The following is a 26,828-nucleotide window of genomic DNA, read 5'->3' on the forward strand; positions in this document are numbered from 1 at the left end:
ATCAATATTTGGAACCCAGGTAATTCTGATTAGCAGAAACAATAAAAAAAGTATATTTTTATAAAATTCCAGATGCAGAAAGGAAATGTAAGAACATTTATTGCCATTGTTATTACCAGCAATAAGTAGACATCATATTTGTATGACCTATGAATTGCATGCTTTTTGTTGGAGGGACCCCAGCTATATGACCTGTTTGACTTGTCATATAAATCCAAACATTTTCTAAAAATATAATTCGAAAAATTTTGCACATCGATAAATTCTGCTGACTACTTTTGGTTCCCAGTTTCTGGGTCATTTTATGTGAAGTTTTATCTATATTAGTGTTTTACACCATACTATTAACAACAACAAAGCCCCCATCCACCTACCTCTGTGATCCAAATTTACAAACCCCCAGATTAAAATTGCCCATTAGAAGTTAAAACAATGTAATTGCACAGACCTTCATGCACTCCAACACTCATTCTTTTCACTGAAGAAGGCATATGCAGGCTTTACAAGCCAATCTTCAGAAATTATAGCATTTCACTTTGATAAGCATGTTCCACCAGCTGTTATTAAAGGAAGGGGTCATATAACAAGCAAGAGGTCTCACTAAAATGGACACAGATTTACCTGTGAAAGACTGAAATGTGCAGAAACCAAGAAAACGTATGCTATGACAACATGTGCCATATGCAAGCATAATGTTAAAAACAGGAATAGCCTGCTTTAAATAGCATCAACCATTCTTTTAAATTAAAAACAATTATAAAATAACAAGCTCTTTATATGATTGGCATGACTCACTCTGACAACGAGATGGGCCAACGTATTCTGTCGCAGTGAAGAGGCTAATGAAAGAAACCTCTGAGCTGCTGATATGATGGCAGAAAGAGAGCAAATTGGAATTATAAGGATTAAATAATCAAGGAGTTATTTTAAAAAAAGTTTCCAATACTCTGGAACTCTGCTCTGGAATAGTATTTCAGTTAAGATTAGAAATGCCCACTCTATTTCCTTCTTCCAAACCCAATATATCCAGTGGCTTCAGAGATGCAGCTAAAATAAATAAATTCCTTCGTATGAGGGCCTCAAGGTAGATTAGTTCTTAGGTAATTGTGTTACCCTCTTTAAATAAGGTCATTATTATTATTATTACTATTATTATTGTTGGATATTTATCGATGAGTAAATTGTTACCTAATTATTCACAAAGTTAACATAAAGTCCTTTGGATTTTATTTACTTTGTGAGTGATTAGGTAAAATTGTAACTTCAATAAATACCCAACCATGATCATTTAATCCTTTAGTAAAACAGGGAAAAGCACATTTCTTCAAAGGAAAATTAGGCTTCTTTGTTGTCTTGGCTTATTAACTCTGATGCTCTTCACTGGAATTTTGTTTTCAAATAGAGTTTAAATTGGCTTGTAAAATGGGACGTCTGTTTTTGATAAATTCTAGAAAGCACCATTCGTGTTCTGAACCATTCAATTTGCCAGGTGTTGTGAACATTTCCAGTAAATAAGTGTGACATAATGATATTTTCAATACTACATATTCTCATGTTTCTTGAAATAAAGCCTTCACTGGATATTATGGATATCACGTTCAGTCATTGGCTTGGTGGTTACAAAGTTTCTTTTGGAACCCAATGAACTCATCCACATCGTCAGATTTAACATACCTGCTTTCCTCTGCTTTCACTTGCTTCAAATCAGTTTGCTTAGGTCACACCTACAAATCTAATAAATCGAAAGCTTCAGTGATTGCTACATGTGCATACATTGTTCGTTTACAATTAAAATTAATTCCTAACACATGATGCTATGTTTAGATACACATGTTGTGGACTATGAATCATTGCAGTATGGAGACATAACATACGATTCTGACAATGGAGAAATAAATGAGTATATAATGAAAACTCATTTGTCAAGTTTTTTACCTGTTTCTTTATTCCAATATAGAAAATGCAATTGCTTGTTTCAGATTGAACGTATTCAGAACAAAACATTATACCAGCAGTATTCAGCCAAGAAGAAGTTAATCGAAACTAGATACAAAGACAATCCTAATGTGACAATAGAGCAAAAAGTCTGGCATGGAACATCACATGATAGCATAGATGGTATTTGCACCCATGGCTTTAATCGCAGTTATTGTGGTAAAAATGGTAAGCAAGAGTCAGTTATTTTAGCTTGTTTGATTTATTGAGTATTCATTTAGCACATAATGTTTTCTGCCTATGGTACAATACTTGTATAAATACAGGTACTAACAAAGGTCAATTCACTCAAGTAGCATGATGTATTATATTCATAACCTAATATAAAAAGTTGGTACACCATTCATGTATTATATTCATAACCTAATATAAAAAGTTGGTACACCATTCATGTCTTATATTCATAACCTAATATAAAAAGTTGGTACACCATTCATGTCTTATATTCATAACCTAATATAAAAAGTTGGTACACCATTCATGTATTATATTCATAACCTAATATAAAAAGTTGGTACACCATTCATGTCTTATGTTCATAACCTAATATAAAAAGTTGGTACACCATTCATGTCTTATGATTATAAACAAGGTATTCATTCATTTTTTTATTATCAGCAAACTGTACAAAAGCATACTGTTTGAGAAACATACACTAAAATAATTTTTAATCATCAATGTAATACATTTTTAATCCATAATATACTAAATCAAAATGTAATAATCTAATGTCACAAACAGATCCTGTCACTGATATGAATTCTACTTAATCCCACTTGCCACTGTGTTCTAAATACCTGTAAAGTTTTGATGAAATAGGTAAATGAGTTTTTTTTTAAATTGAATCAGCAGACACAAAATGACTAGCAGTATTTATCAACTTGAGCTTATGTAAAAGTAACTAAATCCTGTCCCCAGTTTAGTTTCCTAAGCCCAAATCTACTTAAGAGAAACCAGTTGAATAAAGTACACAACGAGAGATGTGAACTACTCACCCTCAGTGGTCAATATAATTTTGTGCCAAATAAGAAACTAAATACTAGCAAGGAAAACTGGCTAAATCATAAAAAGTGACATTGACCCCATTGATAATGCCTGCTCAAAGGTAAAAAAATAGTGAATTAAACAATCTACTAGAATTCTTAAAGGATCTCAAGCTGTTCCGTATGATGGTGAGCTTCCTGATACAACACCAGAAAAACTACCCAGATGTACCATACTTCCCCTTTTTCCATAAATATGTCTGATATATAATAATAATAATAAGGACTTTGTATAGCACCTAATCTTTAGAAGCTCTAAGCGCTTTACAACATTAAACAACACTTATAAGATGAAAACATATATAATGATACAATTACAAACACAAACACCATGAAATTAGAAAACATTATAAAAAAACATGCTGAGAATATTTAAGGTAGGAAACATTATTAGGTCTTTAAGTTTGTTCTTGCAGTTGAAATAAGTGAGTTTTGAGAGCACTCTTGAATGGGATCACTGTGTCTTTGTGTCAAAGTTCAGGGGGCAATTCATTCCACGTTGCTGGTCCCTGGTATGCAAAAGAACGCTGTCCATATGACTTTGTTTTCATAGTGGGAATAATGAGTATACGATTGTCAGAAGAGGAGCATAAGCGTCTTGCTGGTGTTTACACATGGGTGAGGTCATATAGGCATGTTGGACTAGAGTCCGTCAGTGAAATGGAGCACAGAGAACAAATTTTGTGTTTGATTCTGGATTGAATGGATAGCCAGTGTAGGGTACAGAGCTGCAGGGAGGTGTGCTATGATCGTAGTACTCTAAGTATGATCCGAGCAGCTGTGTTTTGAACTTTTTGAAGTTTTTGGAGTAGATATTGAGATGAACCAGACAGAATCGAGTTACAATAGTCCAGTCTTGAAATTACTAATGAACACACGTGTTTTAGTGGCATCAACTGAAAGATATTTGCGAATGGAGCTGATGCGTCTCAGCTCAAGATATGCAGCCTTGCATATGTTCATGACATGCTGGTGCAATGTGAGAGTACTGTCCAGAGCATAACACCTAGGTTTCATACTGATTGTGTAAATTTAATGTTGGTGTTGCTGATATTTATTGTTTGAGGTAAAGGATGTGAATGAGAAAGTCTTTGTGTTGAAATCAGAATGGCCTCAGTTTTATCATCATTCACCTGCAGCTTATTACATGTCATCCATGATTTCACATCAGAAAAGCACCTCTCTACACCTTGGATGGTAGCATCAGCTTCAGTTGGGTGGCTAAATTTGTATCTTTGGGTGTCATCAGCCTACAATGTCAGACAGGTGAGACACTGGATGATGATCTATGACACTTGAGAGCGGCTGAGTGTATAGACTGAAGAGAACAGGTCCGAGAACAGACCCTTGTGAAACACCACAACATAGATAAACTGGGCTGGAGTGTATTCCATTTGCCGACACAATTTGTGTCCTGTTGACCAAGTAGGACTTGAACCACAGTAAGGCTGTATCATGAATGCCAAATACATGCTGGAGACGGTGAAGTAATATATCATGGTCTATTGTGTCAAATGTTGCAGATAAATCAAGGAGAGTTAGGACTGTAATCTTTCTGCTATCCAACGCAGAGAGAATGTCATTAACTACTTATAGAAGAGTAGTTTCAGTACTGTGGCAAGGGCGATATGCAGATTATATATTACTAAAAAAGACTTTGAATTTAGATGAGATACAAGCTGGGATAGAACAACCTTGTCTAAGATTTTTGATATGAATGGGAGATTAGAAACTGGGTGGTAGTTCTTTAAATTATTATGGTCTAGTGTTGGTTTCTTCAGCAGAGACTTTACAATAGCAGTTTTGAAAAATGATGGGAATTCCCCGGATGGGAGAGGGGTATTAATAACATCAGTTAATGAAGGCAATACTGGATCTAAGCACTAAAGCAGCAGTGATGTTGGAATTGGATCAAGTTCACATGACTTTTGGTGCACTCTTCATCACGATTGTACATACGAAATCCATAGAGACAGGTTCAAATGCTGCTAATGGTTGGTGCTCAAATTCTGTATCCCAACTGTATGGTGATGACGAGTCAATTGAAATTGTGGTGTCAAGCTTATCTCTAATGGTTTGTACTTTGTCACGGAAGTAATTTGCAAACATGTCTTTAAGTTCGACTGGAGAGAAGGTAGTTGGAAGTGGTGTAGATTCATTCCTTGACATTAGCTTGTTAGTAATCTCGAAGAGCTCTTTGCAGCTGGAACTTTCCATAATCTTAGTAGTGTAGTGGGCTGATTTTACTGCATGGACTATATTTGTGACATTCTTCTAAGTGGCTTCATAGATTTGCTTATGAATAGCGAGTCTGGTGGAAAGCCAAAGCCTCTTAGCTTTACAGTGGTCTCTTTTAGCAGTGCGAAGCTGGTCCTTAACACTGCTATACCATGGAGAACACTTTTAAATTGATACTCTACACTTGGTAGCTGGTGCATGTTTGTCAAGCCATGAATGCAGGCAGTTATCGAGTTGTTCTGCGGTAGGAGGTAAGCAAGTTGTTAGGTTAGTTTGGATGTCATGCATTAGTTTGGTTCTATTTATCATATGGAGGTTTCTCTTAATAGCAGATAAAGGTGGAGGGTTAGCAACTTTTAAGTCAAGATAGCATATAATGCAGAGGTGATCTGATGCAAGGTCATGGGATACCAGGGAGGACTGTAGATTGTTATCATCAGGTCTATGAAGAATCCAGTCAAAAATGTGACCATGTCTACGGGTGGGTTGGTTAACGGACTGTTTGAGGTTGAAAACATTAATGGAATCTATGAGTTTTGATGTATTTGGGTTTCTGGGACAGTCAAAGTGAAAGCTGAAATCTCCAAGAATAATCAGGTTGCCACCTATCGAATTTCCATAGTCCAGGAGATTTGGAAACTGCTCCAAAAAGAGAGTCAGCCAGCTTGTTTTTTCTACTAGGAGGAGGGCAGTATAGGCAGAAAAAAATGGACTGACCTTTGCTCCAGTGTGAATGTGGTTTGGACTAGTTCAAATGATGTGGTCGAAATTGAATGTTATGGTGTGTTTAAGACGTTTTATCATGGAGTTCTTTGTGATGACAGCAATTCCACCTCCGTGAGAAATACGGGGGAACGACTTGATGGAGTAACCAGTGGGTGTTAGATCTGCACACTTGGACTCATCACCTGATGTTTTTAGCCATGTTTCTGTCAGGAAAAAGACGTCAATATTCTGGTTGTTGATAAAATTAACTATTTCTGTGCGCTTTTCTGGTGGTCCTTATACTTACTGGGCATAATACAATACACAGAGGTATCTCCTGGATAGTTGACACAAAGGTTGACGAATTAATAGGAATTTGAATTAGATTATCTAAATAACATGATAAGCTGAATAAAAATAAGGCTAAGGCCTGTCATACAATTATAGAGCAGAAGAGAAAGCTTGAAGATCCTGTCTTGGTTGAACTCTAGTTCTAACATTATCTTGGTATGGAATATTGCATGGAAAAGGTTAAAACAGGTGTAGCAGACTTTTAATTAAATCTGATGATTTGGTTATGATCTTAGCAGAAGGTTCGAACACAATAGTCAAAACATTCTCAAAACCTCCTCACAAGACAACTATTCTCAAAACTTTCACCCTGTCCATAAACCTGAATGAAATGTCCTTTTAAATTTAAAACCTGTTAACGCTATAAATTGTATTAAATCTCTCACTCTCAAAGAACTACAAGATTTTCCTGACTGAGTCCATGATACTTCTGAAACAATTAAACAGTACACCTCTCAATATCCTACTGAACAATTTCAATGCAGTTGGTGCAGTCGGCAACTTTCCAACATCATGGCGCAAAGAAAGAGAGATACCAATACCTAAACTTGGAAAGGAAAATAACAACCCTTCAAACTAAACTGTATTTACAAAGCCTATCATAATGATGAATTCCTCGATATGGTGAATCCAGCAAACTACTATCAGATTTTCAGTGTGGATTCAGACACTTGAGAAGCAGAATTGGCCATCTAGTCAGACTTGAAACATTTATTAGAAAAACGTTCATAAAAAATGAACCTATAATAGCCATCTTTGTTTACTTTTAGAAAAAGTATGGCATCACATAGATTTAGTATAGCTTTAAGGCTACTTCAACCTTTCTTTTATATCAAGTGTTTTGACAGTTTGAAAATTAAGGTGGGCTCTATTCATTTTAAAAGCTATCCACAGGATATTGGTGTAACTTCATGCAACATATTTGCCAAGGATGTCATGTCTTAACTCGATCATTAAGCATCAGCTTACAGATGCTTGATATGACACACAGGAACTTAGAATTTATCTCTAAAGCAATGAACCTTCAACTTATCTCAGATGAACAAATTTGTCTTTCCAGTACTACACTACAGTCCATCATATCCTGCAAATACCAAAACTTGTAAACACATGAATCAAATTCTGTTGAATCTTTTAGCTTACAAATTCATAATCATGTAGGAGCAGCAAACATCAGATTGCCAATACTGCAAAATTGTATGTTACCAAGTCACCAGCATGGTTATCATAAATGGTTATCTTTGTCAATTCAAAAGATTCTCAACCAATCATCTAATTTATCAGAGGAAATTCAATGAAATCAAAGCCTCCTCTTGTGGTCATACATCCCATATGTACACATGGTTTGAAAGATGGAGATAAAGTTCCAGCTGGTGTTGCAACACTTTACAGCCAGCTGCTGGACAATGCCAAAACCATGCTGAAATCTGAAAGCTGCCTAATCACATTGGTGTTAAAAGTGTTGTTTCTGAGTGAACATCACAGATGCAATGTCCCAAAACAGTGTACAGTCTATATTCCATTATTCCAACAAGATAGACCCTAAACTGCCATCAGATAATGTGGCAGATCAGGGTGTATGTTGTTTCTTCTACTGATTACACTTTAAAAACTGCACAGAGCCAGATCTGCCAGCACATTATTTGACTTATTTAAGATTTAAGTCTGAACAGTTTGCAATTGGATCCGTCTTGCAAGAGAATATAAATGGCAATAACGGTAAGTTTCCTTATATTTATTTGTGTATACCTACACAGTGTAGGCATTTGGTTCTTAAACCGTATCTCTCTTGTAAATGTTTCTCTGTACATTGGTGACTTGGCTTTTTCATATGCCATCTCCATTTGATTTACTGAGCCATGCAGGTCATGGTGCATGTATCATGTATCATGTGTGCAGGCAATGGCTGGTGAATGCTTCACTTCACTTCACTGCTGTGTACTTGTTCCATGTCATAGAGGAGAAGAGCATATCAGATGGTCTGTCATCTGTTAGCATAAGTTTATCAGTGTTAACTCTTCCTAAACTTCTTGGAGGATTGCCTTGAAACTTTGCACAGATATTTATCCCAAGGTCTAGTTGGTCCTAAATGAAAACTATGCTGTTTGGAAATCAAATATAGCCACAACTTGTCATCACTAATTTTCCTGTATATATGGTCAAATCAACTAAAGGACATTTTATGACATCTAGTTGGTTCTTAATAAGATGTCCAGTATAGCCAGCATGGCACCCATCTTGAAACTCTTGTTATCGCTACTGTTCCTGGGTGAATGGTCTTATCAACATGGGGTTTTCACTAAACGACTTCTGATGATGTTTAGTTGGTCCTAAATAAAACTGGTACTGCTCTGACGTCCAATATGGCTGCCACAGATCTATCTTGAAAATATTGTTTTCACTTCTCCTGAAGAGAAAGTCATACTGACATGGTGCTTTCAACTGAAGACTTCTTACGATCGATACATAGTTCTGAATGAAAGTTGTACCGATTTGATGTATGGCTCTGACAGTGGCTGAGGCTGAGCTTGAAAAGTGTGTTTTCGCTACTTCTCAAGAATGCATAGTCACATCAGTATAAGGTTTGCAGTAAAAGACTTCTTATATTGTTTTGTTGATTGTTTGGAACTTGCCTAGGTCAAGATACATTGGACATATTTGAATGCAAGTTTCATAGGAACATTGTTTTATGGATCTAAATGTGCTTGTTATAGGTTTGACTTATTGTTTCAGAAAAAACTTACCAATAACTTAAACTCCTCATATAAGATGGTCTTTTTTTAACCAGCATAGCTCAAAAATGATTCAGTGTATTCTGATGCAAAGTGTGTCAAATACAACAGATTGCATGTAAAGTATCAAATACAAGATTGCACTGAAGTATCAAATACAGCATACTGCACCATAGGTTACTGCATTATTCTATGGACTAGTTATTAAATGTGGTGGGGAGAGGGATTTTTTTTTAATACAAAATTCTGGCTTTGAAATAGCTTCAGAAATATACATTTTAAGATTTATAACCAAAATAGCCTCACATGTGTCCATTGATTCAAAAATTAATTCGAAATTTCCTGGCTTCAAAGAAGCTATCAGCCCAAGTCAAAGGTCAGTCATTTATTATTGAGTAGGTTTTTCCAAACATTGTTTTTCTCTATTTTCAGGTGTCTGGTTTGGTCATGGTGTATATTTTGCAACAAATGCATCTTACTCAGTTCGTGGTTGGATAGCTGGGAATAAAGGGTCAGCACCAAGAAGAAAACAGTATATCTTCTATGTGTCAGTCTGTGTGGGGGAATATGTTAAAGGGAATAAAGATATGAGAGTCCTTCCAGCTAAAAGAGACAGCAATCCTACAGACATCTATGACAGTGCTGTGGATGATGTAAACAATGTGAATGAAATTGTAATCTTCAATGATACACAAGCCTATCCAGATTATCTCATCACATTCACAGTATAGTTAAGGATTGCATTTGTCTAATGTCAACCAATGGGAGTTGATACAGACCCCAGGACTAATATGTTTTATGGATTTTAAAAATGAAAGAAATACACATTTTTGAAAACATCAGTACATTCATGACTACTTTGACCATGAAATCAAATCTTTTGTTTGCTTTAAGCACAGACTTATGTGTCATTTGTATGGTACATTTAATTGTCAACTACATTGGATAGAAATTTATACCATTTTAATTAGATTTAGACATCTTTTTAGTGTATTTGAATGCAGTGTTTTGGTTATTCATAAATTACATTACCTGTTGTTTTTTTCCTAAACATTAATGGTACACTTTAGCAGATGGGTTTAACACTGGATAAAATACTGCTTGAATTATTTGAAAAACTGTAGAACATAATAACAATTACTTATTTTGTTTTCAACAACATCATACATCTCGTTACCGATGTTTTAATTCAAGCATTCTGATTGGGTGTTTTTATGATTTCTGTCTAGAGAGGTTAAATATTAGATCGATCCATTCTCATTTTGTTGAACTGTACAGAGATTATCTAGTAAAAGTCTGATAGGCTTTTGTACAGTGACTATCTGGTAAAAGTCTGATTGTCTTCCTATGTACAATTATTGAGTATAGTTATCATTTCTCATATAAAGGTGAAATTTTAAAATATTTTATGCAGTTTTCACTTTTCTTTGTGGGATGCCAATTTTTTCATGGTTTTCATGGTTACTCCAAATTTTGAATTTAAAACCCAACAAACATGAGCCACGTCATCCAGACAGCCTCACACATGACACTTTTTAGGTAAAATATACTCATTACTTAAGAATGTATGGAAATTTATAATATTAGAAATAGAGTCACACATATTTGGGTTTTCTTTATTCTGTGAAACATTGATGATAATAATAATAATAATAAAAATAATAATAATATTATTATTATTATTATTGATATTTACCAAATTTAAAAATGTAGCATAAATCTGGTAATAATATTAAGAAAATAATATAACAAAATAAAAATGAAAATGAAAATTTAATCTAATCTGTAACATATTCAGAATATTAGTAAAATGCTTACTTTAAACAGATTTAGTTATATATAATTATCAAATTTAGTTAATTATTTGCTCAGATTAACAAATTTGCATTTTTTTCCAAATGTAAATACTTATTAGCTGATGATGATGAAAGAATTTGAAACACTACAGAGGGAACTTAAAAAATTGATATAAATTCCAGCATGTAATGTTTTTGATTGGTAAAAATCTGCAAGCCATCACATATCAATCAGTTCAGGACACTTGCACACACACAAAAATTCTTGATTTGTTTCTTCCAGAATGAAATGATAACATTTTTGCAGCATAAATGCAGTACAAACAGAATATTGCTTCTGTGTTTCGTGCATGTATGTCATTTTAGCATAACTGCAGTATCTACGTTTGGCATTATGGCTGTACATTATGGGTCACTGAATTATCAAAGTCTGTTCAGCATTATTTCAGCATGATAGCAATTTATCCTGGAAACATAATTGTTGTGATATTTCTAAATCAGTTTAGCATGACTGCAGCAGCATTCATATTCAGCATGATAACAGTCCATCCTGAAAATGAGCAGTGTGTATTTATGCTGGAGTGTGCTGCACTAATGCATCATGGGTACTATACATGACTAGGGCGAATACAGGATATACTGCACTTTCAATGCATGATGTAATTTTGTAAGGGATAAACCAAGTGACAGCTTGCTGATATAATCCTTTGTTATTTATCTATATCCCAGAACTAGAGTCCCAAGCTAATTATACTATTCAAGCTATTTTGAGGCACGTAATTGTTAAAATAAAATATATATAATTGAGTGTCATAAAGAAATGACAGAAATTAACATATACATGCCTTTATGTCTGGTGCTGCTTTGTTTAAGATAATTTGGCTTAGCATTCTTGTTATATTTTGAAGTAACCAGCTTCAAGTCTGGATCAATCCAATAATGTAACAACAGAGTACACATAATGTCACATTATTGCACCGAGTTGTTTACAGTTCCTCAATGTAGGAATGAATTAGTATGGTTCACTTGGAAGATTACTGACTGATGAGTCTCAATGACCCATGTCCATACTGTGTAGATACCATTATGTTTTTTATTAAATATACCATGATCTTCAAATACAAGAATCTATAGGTGTGTTCACTGCATCATGTCAAGCCATCTACAATATTTGGGTAAGAAAATTAAATTGAAACAAACGCCATTCTTCAAAATCCAATTTTCCTTGAACCTCCATGATCTTGATCAATAACCCTTTTTATGCCATTATTGCGAGCTGTCCTCAACCCTTGGTCAATGGACTAAAGTTATTATTTTAAAAAAGAACTTTATTTCAACCAAAGTATCCTGAACATAAAACTTTTGACTACAAAATCCATAGGCTTTAGTTTCTTACCCAAAGTGCAAGGATGTATGCAAAGTTTGCTGCAACTGTGCTGAAACCAGTTATGATCTGTCAATCACAGTGACCTTGAAGTTTGACCCCAAAATTAACAGGTTTCCTTTTACCTTAGAATACTCCTTCTTTTCTCAAAAGGGAGGGTTGAATTTTCCCTAAATCATCATAACTTGGGTTGTTATGTGGAATAATTTTTCTTCTTCATGTTAGACACCTTGACCTTTTGGTAGGAAAGCTTTATCCTTACCCCATTTACAAAGCGTGCACAACAGATTCATAACACAAGAGTTGATGTAGAACTAAGTGTATCAATGGCCCTATGCCAACTAAGAGCTAGACTGAATAGGACCACAACACAAGATCTGATCAGGGTGGCATTGATTTTTTTATTGAGTAAAAGGTCTTTTTACATTTTTAGCTTTCATGGTGCTTGCTTTGTATGCATTTTGATCTTTCAAACCAAAAATTGTGCTCATCAGTGATCCACTGATGTGTCATGTGATCATGATACTGCATAACATCCAAATGAAGCAATGTTGTAACAAAATTGCTATAATTTATTGACATAGAGCACATAACAAGTTAGTCTCTCTGATGGCACAGAATGGCCAATACACAGAAAAAGATTTGTAATTCTGTTAATGAGAAATGGTGATGTTTAGCTGTTAGCAAGAAAAAATACCTGAAAACTAAAATTACCACCCATTTTTTTTATCTTCTATTATCCTAAATATGTGTTCATATTAGTTTATTTTATTGTTTGTTTCATTTAGTTTAGTTTGAATTAAGTATTGTAGATTACACAACTCCTGTTTAGTAATGGCAGGTACAACTTTGGCCAGTTGTTATGTATCATATATACTCGCTTCTAGGTCAAGTTAAAATTCAAGCTTCACAGATCCCGATTTACCATTCCATAGTGCACCAACAGATCTGGGTATATGTAGTAGTCAGCAGAACAAACAACATATCCCCTGATGCTGAGATGCAAGAACCTACCACCTACTGATTAATCCCATCATGTATGGAGCTCAACTCTTTACCTTCTGCAAGAACTTGCTGCCCTGCCTACTAAGCCTGATAAGCAGCCTGCCTTCTAGCAGCTGTCTGTACGCTGAACCCCAGAGCATCATAATGGCTACCTGAGTGAGAGCTTCTTGAGTTAGTGCACATGCTGTTTACATTTTCTATATCAATCTTGTCCCATGCAAACTATGTAATTTAATGAAAAATAAAATTTTAAACACTTACCAATGTTTTGTGCCACTCATTTCCACCAACAAGTACATATAATCAACAGGAATCAATGTTTATATTCACATATTTATATTAACAAAATATACCTCAATATATCTGTGTTTATAATATATGTTAGATTACTTTTCTCACCACTATTTTGGACACCAATATGTCCACTATTTTATTGCAGAATTGGTAATTTTGTATGATACTGCCTAAAGCACGTAAAAAGAAATCTATCTGCCTTGCATTTTCTTCTAAAATAAATGTTGGCCATGAAACTGCTGTAAAGTCATCCACATTTACCGGTCTCATGTGTTCTGACCAAATTGTATTGTCTCGCGTTTCATCCTCGGAGTCAGATAAATCTGAAATGTCAGGTGTCGAAACAGGACTTGTACTAATGTCCAATCTTTCATCTTGAATCTGATTAAAATCAATATCATCACTTTAAAAATCCTTCAAAACTTCCATCAGAATCGTTGTCAGAATACATGAATGTTGACATTTTGTCTTACTGTCACCACTGACCTTGTTTTCAATAGAATTTCCCGCTTAAATGCTGTAAAACTACTAATAGAATATGTTCATCTGTTTATGTAAGGACTATTTTCATTGGCTAAATATTTTAAAAAAGAATGGATGTTTGTAATTTCATCCAATACAAAGCTTTAATATGAAACATGTATATGCGTATCTGGGGTTTCCCAACCCTTGGCCGGAAACATATGTATGAGCCAGCCACGACAGAGAGAATATTATTAGCAGCTTGTATAGACGTCTCTGGGGTTACAAGGCTATTTTTATGGTCACATATATGCATCAGCAGAAGGTAAAGAGTTAAAAGTGAAGGTCTATAACAAAATCAGAAGCAGTAATCATATTGCACAGCATCTTCAAGCTTCACCAGTCAGGGCTGTTCAGTTAAAACATACATTGGACCCACAGAAGGCACTTTTAAAGTGGGGTACTCACCCATAGATGCAATTTAGAATTTTCTAATAATTTTAATATGAACTGTATGAATCACAGTACCCTGGCATATATTTTTTAAAAACTGCCTTCCCTGAGTACAATGTATGTTTAAAGGGAACAGCCCTCAGAATGGTAATCTTTAAATATTGTCACCGGATCTCGACAGCAATTATAATTTCTCCACAGCGAATTTTCTATATAAATATTTATGTATACAAAGGTCACCAGCATTCCATGGTGCAGTCAGGTGTTTTCTAACCATACAATGGCTTCTTCCTGCTTTAAGTGCTCAATGAAGTGTATCAAGTGACCACACAGTGTATTCAAACTAAACTTTTGACTCAAGCGGAAGGCATTGCTTAGATAAAGGAATATCAGAAGAGCTGATGTGCAAACAAATAATAATATAAGTAATGATAATGATATCAGGTGGATGATATTTGTTCAAAAACCAATTCTGAAAGGTGAAGCTGTGCAGAGGCCACTTGTGTACAAAAGGCAATTTTGCTTTTCCCAATGGATGGCCTCTACTGACAGGTTTGACAGGATATAAGTTTTAAGAAGGAAGTTGTCTGTAAAACATATTCACCCATCTTGAATGAAATGTCTTGTTTTTAGTCATTCTCATAGCCATGAGGTCCATGGAAGAAGTAGAAATTCCCAACATGATAAATCTGCAATCAGTAAACTCATTAACCCCTGGAGGATTTTGTCGTTTTTGCCTGAAATGCGAGTAGGAAACACATGTTGTGGGCTATTTCTGAATATATCCTAATACATCAACTTCCAGGTGATTTTCCAATAACCTAATGCCTAGTTGTGTTAGAAACGTTGTTTTTCATTGGCTATTTTGCTCACGCATGAGCAGAAGGGTAAAAGCTGGAGGTTTTTTTTTTGGCTTCATGGACTAATCATTTTCATATCGAGACCACTCTTTATTCCAAATGCCCATCTTATCCTACTTTCTGCAAAGGTTAATCTGTCTGTTTGCAGTTCATACCGGTCTGCCTTACATCTTAGACCAAAAAGTATAAAATCTGGACACAAAATCTGATTCCAACCATGGGCGAGTTTTGGGTGGAAAAAAATCAGGTCCAAAAAATGATGTTTTTCCCTCTGTATTTTGTAGTGCAACTAGAACTTCCAGATTATTTGGTATCATTGTAGAGCTACATCTGTCTATCTTTCTATAATACCACCCACTTTAGTGTATCATACATGACCGTGACGCTACAGAGCTCAGCAGTAGGCTACTACCTCCTGCCACTTAAACTCGGTACCAGGGGTTAATGAGTCAAGAAGGTAAAATGAGCTAAAAATTATTCCAGTATACAGCATTGCCTTAGCTTAAGCAACTTAACCCTTAACCTTTAACCCTCTGTACCTCAGATACATGTTTACTTTCTTGCCTTTATCTCATGTACTTGCTTAGAAGTAGGGTCCAACAGCAAACAACATTGAACCAAATATGCTATCTCATACTGTGCCAGCACATCAGGTTCCCTCTTGATTTTCCTACTGATTAGTCGAGATAGTCCTTACAAATAGCATAGACCCAGATCTGCAGTGCATTATGTGACAGCACATCTAAGTCTTTGCTGTTTGATTGGACTTGTACACATGCATATATGGTAGGTACCATACTGCTTACTTGTTAGTGGGGAAAGGGTATAATTTGTAATTGACAAATGTATTACTGCTGTTCTTGTAATAAGGAAATTGGCATTTTATTTAAAATTTTCAACCCTATATAACAGATATAAATGGAAGAGACTCATTAATCCATGGAACCAATAATATGCTTCTTATAAGAAAAATACATTTTCATAACAGTATTAGGTAAGGACTGTTCCAGTAAAACATATACCCCCTGGGGGGAAGGCACTTTCAAATTCAACCAACCCACAACAGAAGCAATTTAAAAAAATTATGATCCACCATCAGATATGTTTTATTTGAAAAACACTGCCCCCTACAGAAGCATATTTTTTTAACATAATTTCTGCCTATGGGTTAGTGGGCAGTGGAAGCGATTTTAATATTGGGTTGGGGACAGAAGCGATTTAAATGACAGCTGGCTGGAGGTAATCTACTGAATTCTTATAGATCATATATTCTACTGCATATTTTTATTTGTATTCATTCATTATAATCAATCTTTTGTCCTTCTGTTTGTCTGTCAGCCAAGTATGTCTCTGATACTGTGAAATAAAAAAATTTCATGGTGGCTTATTATTTGTAGATGTCATTGATCAGTCCCTTAATATCTACTAATTTAACATCCATGAATACAGATTTTATAATAGATATTTCTATTCTAATACAGAAATCATGAATTTGTATCCTTACTAAACTGTGTGTTTACTAAAGTGATCACTATGTCTTGATATTTTTCTTTGTTCTCAGGCATGGTGCTTTTGATTAGAATAATAGTTAAATCTTGTATTGCTTCAAATGTGTGGCCAGATGCTATGATTCCTTGTTATTACTTTTTTCATAAATGTTTTGGTAAACTTATAACACATGATTTGTCAGAAAAAAACCCATTAATGCCTGTGGAAGTGATGTTGCATTATTTCTGTCTACTTTTACTCTATATCATTTCTTGTAAGAACATCTTTTTTAGTTACCGATGTCTTATTTTTATGCCTTGTTTGCAACAAGGCATAAAAATAAGACATCGGTAACTGAAAAAGACCAATATAAAGTTATTTAAAAAAATATACCAAGTCAAACATTTTTATGTCATAAGTTAGATTTTAAAAAATGGACGAAAGTCAAGGAATCATTTTTCCCAGAGTACTCATAAAATCAATGTCATTGCAGTTAACTGTATTGTCAACAGCATCATCATCATCACTAATGGCCGAGCAGTAACATTCTGCACTTTCAATCCAGTTGTCACAGGTTCTATCTCCCACTTCAAGTCTTTCATATGAGACTTATACCTATGGTCTGAGGGGCTTTCATGGCAGAGTGGTATAAGATGCTTGTCTTGTGATACAGATCAGAGGGGCTTCCATGGCAGTGGTACAAGATGCTTGTCATGTGATTACTTGCCTCCCATGTGTAAATGAGAATGTTGCCAGTTACTTGTGGAAGGTCAGTGGTTCTACATAAGTGGTGTTGTCTCAAAAGGACTTGATTTTCTTCAGTAGTAAAACTGGCTGCAATATATAGATTCTCTTCATCTGAAAATGGCGTAAAGGCCATAATGATCTACTGAAACGAGAGATCTCATGTCTAAATGACTTCGGCTGTTGGAGATAAATGTCAAATTAACAGAGGCTCCAAGTGCAAAAGTGTACTAAGGTGCTTGCTTTTACATCACTTGCACATCTCACAGAGTGAGTTTGTGTCACAGATTAACCAATTTAGGTTGGTGGTCTTTCGGGGTTCTTCCTCCACATATTGTTAAAAAATCAAAAAAACAACAAATCAAACCAAACTAAATCAACCAATCAACTGTGGCAACAGCAGCAAAGGTACTAGTCAATCATTTTTGCCACAGCTGTACGAGTTTATAACTTTTGACTCGAGTAATTTTTGTAGACCTTTGAATATCGTCAATTATGCCTTTCTGACAGTTACCTAAAAGTCATCATCTGTTGGTACAAATGGATTTTTCATGGTGAGCATATGAGATGGAAAAGTCTTAAGCAATCCTGCATCACACACTGCCAAAAAGTTTACATTTTAGCTCACTTAAATTTTCTCTAAATGTGTTCATTTTTCCAACTAGAACTGTTATAAATTATTCAAGCTATATTCACCAATATCTGGAGATATGCATCTGTAATAAATATTTGTAACAAAGCATGAGAATGCATCAATGTTTTTCAATGATGCATTTGAACTGAGCAACAAACACAATCAACAAACCAAGAAATAAAATTATTCACATCTCTCAGGCAGAAGTAGTGTATAATCATAATCTGCCAAAAGATTTTTCAATTTTTAAATTTGCCAAATATTTTTCCAACCATACTGATTCAGTGGACATGTCACCAGAGTGGACAGAAACAGACAAGAACAGATATAACCAGAAGGTTAAAATCGATTTGATACATCTTTTAAGTAGCTAATTCATATTGGTTTAGTTAACTCTACATGTTTATTGTCTTCATTTTGATGAAATTTCTTACTGAAGCTGAGAAAATAATGTTGCACACATAAAAAAAGAGGCACACTTCTACTCATTATTGTTTTTATTATACTTCTCCATTCCAGCCTATTCTTATGATCTTGTCCCCCCCCCCAACATACTGTTTGTCTTGTTTATGATGTGTATCTAAATTTCTCACTTTTCCTACTACTATACAAATGTTCTGTGAATATGCATATCAGTGTGAAAAGCAATGGGGAGACTAAATCCAAGATTGAAAACCTCTACATTTCTGGATGTATTCTGCTTAGATTCCATATTTCTGCACAAAACTCAAGAGTTCAGGACTCTCTGTACTAATTCAGTTCCCACTGTAAACCTGTGCAAACACCATGATATTAAAATTCAATAACTTAAAATTTCAAGTGCTCATGATCAAATCTGTATTAGTATAGACACATCTATGACGACAGCTTTTGTGAAAAGAAAACCATAACAGCCGCACCATTTTCTTGATCTACACAAATTTGAAATGTGTGCTTTCAATACTGCAAAAAAGGATCAGCTGCTGATTTCAGTAATGAGTCGTCTAAACTCAGGTCTGTTAAGGGACAGAAATTATGTTAATAAAACAATGTCCCTCACTTTTTTCAGTTACAAGTAGGACAAACTCTCAAAAGATTCTTTTTACTAAAATCTTACTTTCATTATCAACCAATCAGGGACAGTCAAACCCATATATACTCTATTTTATCTTCACTGATTAATAGTATGGTTCTCGTTCTTTCACATATGTAGTAATGCGAGTCCTTTAACAACTCTCAATGGTTGTAAGCCTTTTTTGACCATACTGACTGGACACACTGTAAGATAATGTTCAAGTAACAGAAATACCATGGAATAACCAGAGACCAATAAAATCGAATAAAATAGTCAAGTTGTATCCCCTGCAGGGATGCTGCCAGGATTTCAGGATTTACTCTTAAGTTTTGTGTGTGTGTGATCTCCAATCAGGAAGTGGTGACGGGAGGAATAGCATTGTTAAATATCTCCCTAACACTTAAATATCTGTCACGCTTTCTTACTGTTCCACTCTGTTAAGGCTCTACTGAAATAAAAAATTTTGAAGAGATGTCATCTCTAGTTATATAGTGATTATTACTGTGATGTCATTGGGCACGGTCACGTGGTTGTGGTGGGGTCTTGGTTGTGATGGCAGAAAGACCATAGGTTTACTCCATATTTGACAGCTAATTGCGATGTTGTCAAAAGAATTAAAAAAATTCTAACAATTCAGTTTGACTCGGATACTTGATTCATAGTCAATGAACAGATTCTAAAATTGACGTGTTTATTTTGGAGCTATGTTCTTCCATCACATTCAAGATTTCAATAAACCAAAGGTGAAATTAGTACAGTTGCATCCTAAACTACTATCATGGCTACTTCAAATGATATTTAATGTGAGACTTTAATCCAAGAACTCATAGCTTCAGTGATTTTTGGGTTAAAAAAATTAATTTCTTCACAAACAACTCAATTTGGTGTAGATTACATTGTTTTTTTAATGATACTGTGAGAATTCTTGATGTGTAAAAGTTGCACAAGAAACAAACAATATCAGATCAGAAAATTACTACCACTGGGAAAATACTGATAGGAATATACAGAAATAATGATATTATTATTTAAATAGAATATGTGGTGACAATACAAGCACTAGTTCTACAACTTTGCAAAATACATCTTGTACAACTATTCTGTTGTTTCTAACAACACTGTAATATGGCAATAATTTCTGCCTACTTTTTACTTTAGAACTTGCTACTTCAATAGTTTTAGATTTTACAACACTAAACACATTTTACCTTTTGACAATAACACATCATTAAAAATATTTAGATTGCAAGAAAATAGAAGTTACAATTTTATTAAAAGCACTGGTACTAGTAAGACTAAAGGAGATGGTAAAAAAAAGAATCGGGATGAACAGATTAGTAGTGTAGTAAAGAATCCATATATCAGAATGACAAGAAAGTATTTTTTCATCAATTTCATCATTAGTTAATGACACTGCTTCAAAATTTAGTGTACTAGATAATAGACTTTTTAGTTGTCCAATTTGTAATACAAATACCAAATGATGGCTTGGAACCAAGTGCCAAAAGGTCTGCAGAAAATACCACCATGATCAAAAATATACATATGAAGAACCGAACACAAACAGGACAAATTTTATCCATCTTGCTTTGTGTTTACACAGATCAGTCAGTCTCTTATGTTTAATGTCATTTAATTTTTGCACATAGAGAGCATGGACTTCATTTGGTCATACATCTGCATGATATAAAAGTTTGCCTCTTTATTCTTTTGTTGCCATAGTGGTTCTGCCAACTAGAGATCTACATACACTTAATTACGTTGTATGGGGATTCTCTGATGTTCCCTATAAGCATTAATATGTTAATTGTTTCTGAATTTAATATGATCCTCCTCCTTTGTGTACGAATGTTATTCTGTGCTGTGAACTCCTTTCATTGCCTGCTGTCTGAAACGCATATATGCATAACTAGCTTAAACTAGTTACTGTTCTTTATGGTTGTGCAATTGTCAACATCTCACAGGTATGGCATTATGAGTATTCTCTCTTGGATATCTCTGTTCCAAAAAGAAAAGTTTTGAACCAGAGGTCTCATTAGGATTTTAAAACTAAGAGTCCATGGCTCCCATTTTGGTAAAAATACGAGTCCCACCAACAAAAGTTGCAGTCCCCTCCCAGAAAAGTATGCAAATTAAAAGAACTATTGGTTGCCGTAGAGTTTAATTTCTACATTCTTTATAACATTGACATAGCTCTTGTTTGTCCGTCAGAGTGAGTCTGAATTTTTTCGATCCAAGGAAGGTCTTATTCAAAGCATTAAGCTAGGCATCACACACTTTCTTACACTTGGCTATTGTCCCTTCCAAACTATCAGTTCTAGCAACTTTAGCACTCTCCTGAATCTCATTAAAATCTTCATCAGTTTGCCGTTGAACCCCAAAATACTCATTCAAGTCTAAGTCTCAACATGTCATGATTCCGAGGTCACGTGCACTGCTTATTCTGTTACACTCGGAAATGAACACAATAATAAAGCTAAAGTTGTTTATTTGATGTACTGTTATAAATTACCATATGTACATCTCTGGGTCTTTCTGCCTCTGAATTCAAGCACTGTAAATATCAGTAGATTTTCCCACCCAGCTGCCAGTCAAAACTTTTGATCTTGCCGCTCAGCTATTGCAGCATGTTCTTTTGATGTACTATTATAATGGTGACGACTTGTGGGGGGGGGCTTTCAGCCACCAAATTCTGTCCTTGTAAATATCAGCACAGCTAACTGATCAACACATTTTCCCACTATGCAGGTGACTGAAGCAGGACTGGCAAGTCTTTGAATTTTACCGCCCACTTAATACATATGTACGGAGGACTCTTGCCTAAGTGATTTTCTGCATCCCCAATAAAAAAAAAATTGGCATCCAAATACGCGTGATTATAAGCATTTCTGAGACCTCTGTCAGTTTTCACTATCATGAACTCTGCCAAAGATTCACTTTCTTAAATCAGTACTTTGCTGCCTCTTATGCCAGATTTTTCTCTTCCATAATGCTGTATTAGGGTTTCAAGTCCAACATTCCCATAGTCTGCTTGTTCAGACATGGGTATCTTGAATAAATATAACCGGCATATTGTCCATCCAACACGTACATCGGACTCGCACTCAACATCAATTTTGGGCTCAAAATCACACACTGGTATTTCCAGTGACGTTTTCCCAATGTCCAACAGACCGATATACATGAAATTCATTGTCATCATAGCTATCACCAGCCAGTATTTGCTGACTGAAAATGTTGTCTGAAGACAAACCGTGTTGTGATTAAGCCATTTTGGTTTTCTGTGTGGCCCTTATTCGAAACATGCATTTGTAAAACTTCCATGATGATAGTAAGCCTAAAACAACCGTAAACTGTTTATTACAGGGCCCAATGAACCAATCAAATTTAGTTTAACAGCCATTCATGTCAAACCGAAGTATCCAGATATCTGGATGTCACATGAAGCGATGTGAGATGGCTACGGCAGCGCAAATTATGTCGCAAAATGCACTTTTAAAGTTAAAAGTTTAATAAAAATTGCATACTGCGCAAAGCACATTTTTATATCCTCAACATTAACGTAATTTGCGGACTGTGTATCACTGCTTTAAAAGTATGTGAATTCGTACAAATTACGTGCATTCGTGTGTACTGGCATCATTTTCTGACCCAATATTTTTTTCACGTTAGTCCACTAGGAGAGGGTTAGAAGCGATTTTAAATATATATTCGTTTTTTTCTGACAACCCCACCAGCGATTTCTCATTTTGCTAACACAACCCACAACAAAAGTGATTTTCCTAACCAACCTTCCACTGTCAGAATGAAAATAGTTTGAAACACAACCTCCTTTAGAAGTTTTTTTGAAGTACCATCCCCAGGGGGGATATATGTTCTACTGGAACAGCCCTAAGTATTGGGTAAGAACAAATAATATCAATGAGGAACTAACAATTCACAAAAATTCTAAATTCTAAACTACTCTATAATTGTTACTTATGAACAAAAGACACAAAATCTAATAGAATTCATATTATTATATAAGAAAAACAAACTATACCATATTCAGACATGATTTTTCTCCATTTTAAAGCGTAATTCTGCTTTTCTCCGGACATGAACCCAATTTTTCTTGACATAGTCCGTTTTTTTTTATATCATCTCCATCCCGTTTTTTAAAAATGGTCTGTTCAGTCCCATTCCGCAACGACCCTTGTAACGTATTCATTCCATATATTAGTTAGCCCAAGACTCTTGTAAAGAGTATTCTGATTGGTCAAAAGTTTAAATTCATCCAATGAAACTTTGTGTAATGGAAACTGATGGCAATGGAACGAGGAAGCATGCTTGCAGCAAAAAAAATGGCATCCCGAGTTGTTGAGAGAGACCATGACACAAGAAGTTTAGATAAAGGTTTAAAAAAACCTATGGAAATGGGAATGGCTGAAGCAAAAAGTCAACGGAAATTTAGCTGGTCAGTTTATAAGAAAACTGAACGCTAGAGGCCTGGCATTTTGTAACCTCTGCTCTACGACAATCGCGGTTGGAAGATTTTGGAATGGCACCTACAAAAGAAGCTGCATACGGAAAAATTGAAGCTTAGAAGGCACCTAGAAAAAGTGCAGTTAATTACTATAAGAAGAAAGATTTCTTGCACGAGAGAACAGATGTAGCTCTCTATCAGAATATGCGCACTGCATGTCGCCGATACAAGCACCAGCTTAAAAGGAAAAAATGCTCTCACTGAGAAGGAAAACAAACGATTGCACATTGAACCAAAAAAGTCAGTCAAAAAAGAAGGCTAAACAAATCTTTGCCAAAGCCGCAAAAAGAGCTCAACTGGAATATCAACAGGTTGTGTCCATTGGAGAAAAAGACAAGTGAATGTATGGGATTATTTGTATATAGTTGATGTACTTGGGTGTTTATGTTAAAGATTTGTTATGAAAAGAGAGAAGTATAATATATTTGCTGCAAAAATTGAGAAATTATTTTGACTTAATTACGATACAAACACTGACATGCACATGAAATAACCTAAGCACCAATAGTATTGGAGAACAAATTCATGTGACAATAAATATTGTGAAATTATTCAAGTTGAAAATTTGCGGCAAGTTTTTTAGTTTTTCAAATGATTATTTTGTTATGATCATGAGCAGTTTTTATGATTATAAAATGCATTTCTGGTCAGGGGCCTTCATGCCCCTGGACCCCTGGATCAGGGGCGCTGCCCCCCGAGGCCCTGTTGGGGAAGGACCCCCAAACTCCCCTTTCAAATTTTCCACTTTTTGGGGGGAATACCAAAATCATGTCAGCATATTGTTATATTAACAACAAAAAATGCAACAGTTAAAATAATGTTTCATTAGATAAATGATATTAAAAGCAGATATGTAAACATGACAAGTATAAGTGATATGTTTTAGATAATAAAAAGTTCTTTCATTTCTGCATATATTCCGAGTGATTTTATTGGATATCCAAGTTCAAAACAACAAATGGAATCACCCTGAAAATTTAATAAGCAGCCAATGAAATCACTAAAAACTAAGGCCCAAAGGAAGCATGAAACAAAATGTAAAAATTACATTGGATGGAATGTTGTCAAATAGATTGAGACATAACAATATATGATTAAAAAAAACATTATAGAAAATTTTCATTGGACCTTTATTTTAGCCACAGCAGCTCAGTCTGTAGAGTATAATCCAAGGGTTTTCGGTTAAATACCAACCCAGGCCTGCCCAGGTCATATAAATCACTGTGTCCTTAAGAATACTGCCAATAAATTGTTAAAAGTGTTACTAAACCAAATTTTAAAAAAAAATCATTTAAAGAGCAATCAATAAATAAAAATGCACAAAACATAGGATCAGTAGCTAATTAAATCCTGACTATATTTTAAGAATAAGTTAATAATTATATACAGCTTACAACATTTTGACTTGATGAGACTTGGTGTAAGATATGAAGAAATTTGGTGTTAATTATACCCAAAAAAATATTAATAGTTATTTCATTCAAAGTAATCAATCAAAACACAGGATTATTTAAATATCCACAAAAATATATTTTTACAATAATTCAGAATCAGAGAGTATATGTTTGCAAGATTCTGTAGCCAATTCAATATGGAGAGTGGGGATAATAACAGTTGTCTCATTCAGGCAAGATTCCCTGGTTTTGTTTCTGCACATAATTTTCATTAGTAAAATTTAAATTTATTTACATCATCATAATGCATTCATATGTAGAAGAGAGGTTTCAAATCTCAGAGTAGATGAATGTTGGTTGGATGATGGCATTTAATAGAGTTTTAATATTAAGAATCAACCTCCAATCAGAAAAAAGCTATTGCATCAAAAGATAACATAGAAACAAGTATAAATGCAAGAATTCAAATTTGTATATTGCCATGATAAAAATAAGATGATTTTATTCTGCTGAGGCTTTTCTGTATAAAACAATAGCACACTGAACAGATTTTATTCTGTTGAGGCTTTTTTTTGGGTATAAAACAATAGCATACTGGACAGATTTTATTCTGTTGAGGCTTTTTTGTATAAAACAATAGCACACCGGACAGATTTTATTTTGTTGATAAAAATTACCCGGCTTTCATAACAAGCACCAAAATTAAACATTGCATATGGGTATGAAGGAAATGAGAAAAACTTTTGAAATCTTAAAAAAACCCAGTGATGTTAAGTATATAGTTTCCATAAAAAGGATAAGCATAAAAAGCTTAAAAATGTTAGCACCACAGAATACAGCACTTTGCAGAATATTTGGTCTATTTCATCCAATCAACTATCAAAGATCTGTGTTAATTCTGGGGGCCTGAATTGTTCAATTCTTTTTAGTCCCAGCTCATCATCAACAGCTGTCTTCATCTCCTCTTCTCGGTGTTGAAAAAACTTTTGTCGCCATTTAGTTGCAAGAACTATCGCACTCATCTCATCAGGTTCTTCTTTAGATGGTGGATTTAAGCCCTGTGAAAGAGAAAGATAACAATTTTGTAGTGATAAGATGGCAATAAACATTTCATATTTTAATGTCGACTTTCATTTTGTCATCTAGTGATGCCTGTTGATTGTCTTGAAATTTTCCTTATAAAACATATGTATGCTTTTCCTTTAAACACCACAGGGACTTCATAACATTTAGAAGAAAACAAGACAGGAATGAACATTTTCATTATAAATATCACAAAATCTCGATCCGAGTTCTGTTTGGCTAATGTTACACAAGAATCACTTTGCATATATTGTAATGTGTACTATATAAAAAACACATAGAGCTTTCATGAGACTTGGAAGCAACTATCAACTCAAACTAAGTGTGTGTATCAAGGACAAATGTTGATGAAAGACATTGATCTGTCTCTTGACTGTCTTTTAAAGTAATGTTTACCAACATATCTACCTTCACATACACCATTTCTGTACCACATATTTATCTTGACACACACTGCCTCTGTACAACATATACCTTGACACACACTGCCATTGTATAACATATTTACCTTACACACAGTGCCACTGTACAACACATACCCTGACATACACTGCCTCTGTACAACATATACCTTGACACACACTGCCT

The 26,828-nt window shown here is 34.7% G+C and overlaps 2 protein-coding genes across 4 annotated transcripts in view; one reads left to right on the forward strand and one right to left on the reverse strand.

Moving 5' to 3' along the window:
• Positions 1 to 13,509, forward strand: part of LOC149795355 (protein mono-ADP-ribosyltransferase PARP14-like) — a 135,144-nt gene extending 121,635 nt beyond the window's left edge. For both annotated transcript variants that reach the window (XM_089965131.1, XM_089965130.1), the window contains 2 exons: positions 1,980 to 2,163; positions 9,497 to 13,509. In XM_089965131.1, the coding sequence (XP_089821257.1) occupies positions 1,980 to 2,163; positions 9,497 to 9,795 (483 nt within the window). In that variant the 3' untranslated portion in view covers positions 9,796 to 13,509. The remainder of the gene's footprint in view (positions 1 to 1,979; positions 2,164 to 9,496) is intronic.
• A 6,983-nt stretch (positions 13,510 to 20,492) lies between these two features.
• The window catches only part of LOC149795356 (vinculin-like), a 104,351-nt gene continuing 98,015 nt past the window's right edge, over positions 20,493 to 26,828 (reverse strand). For both annotated transcript variants that reach the window (XM_089965133.1, XM_089965132.1), the window contains exon 30: positions 20,493 to 26,215. In XM_089965133.1, the coding sequence (XP_089821259.1) occupies positions 26,030 to 26,215 (186 nt within the window). In that variant the 3' untranslated portion in view covers positions 20,493 to 26,029. The remainder of the gene's footprint in view (positions 26,216 to 26,828) is intronic.

The sequence above is a fragment of the Sinohyriopsis cumingii genome, chromosome 7 (assembly GCF_028554795.1).
Source record: "Sinohyriopsis cumingii isolate HCF-2022 chromosome 7, ASM2855479v2, whole genome shotgun sequence".
In the NCBI taxonomy this organism is placed as follows: Eukaryota; Metazoa; Mollusca; class Bivalvia; order Unionida; family Unionidae; genus Sinohyriopsis; species Sinohyriopsis cumingii.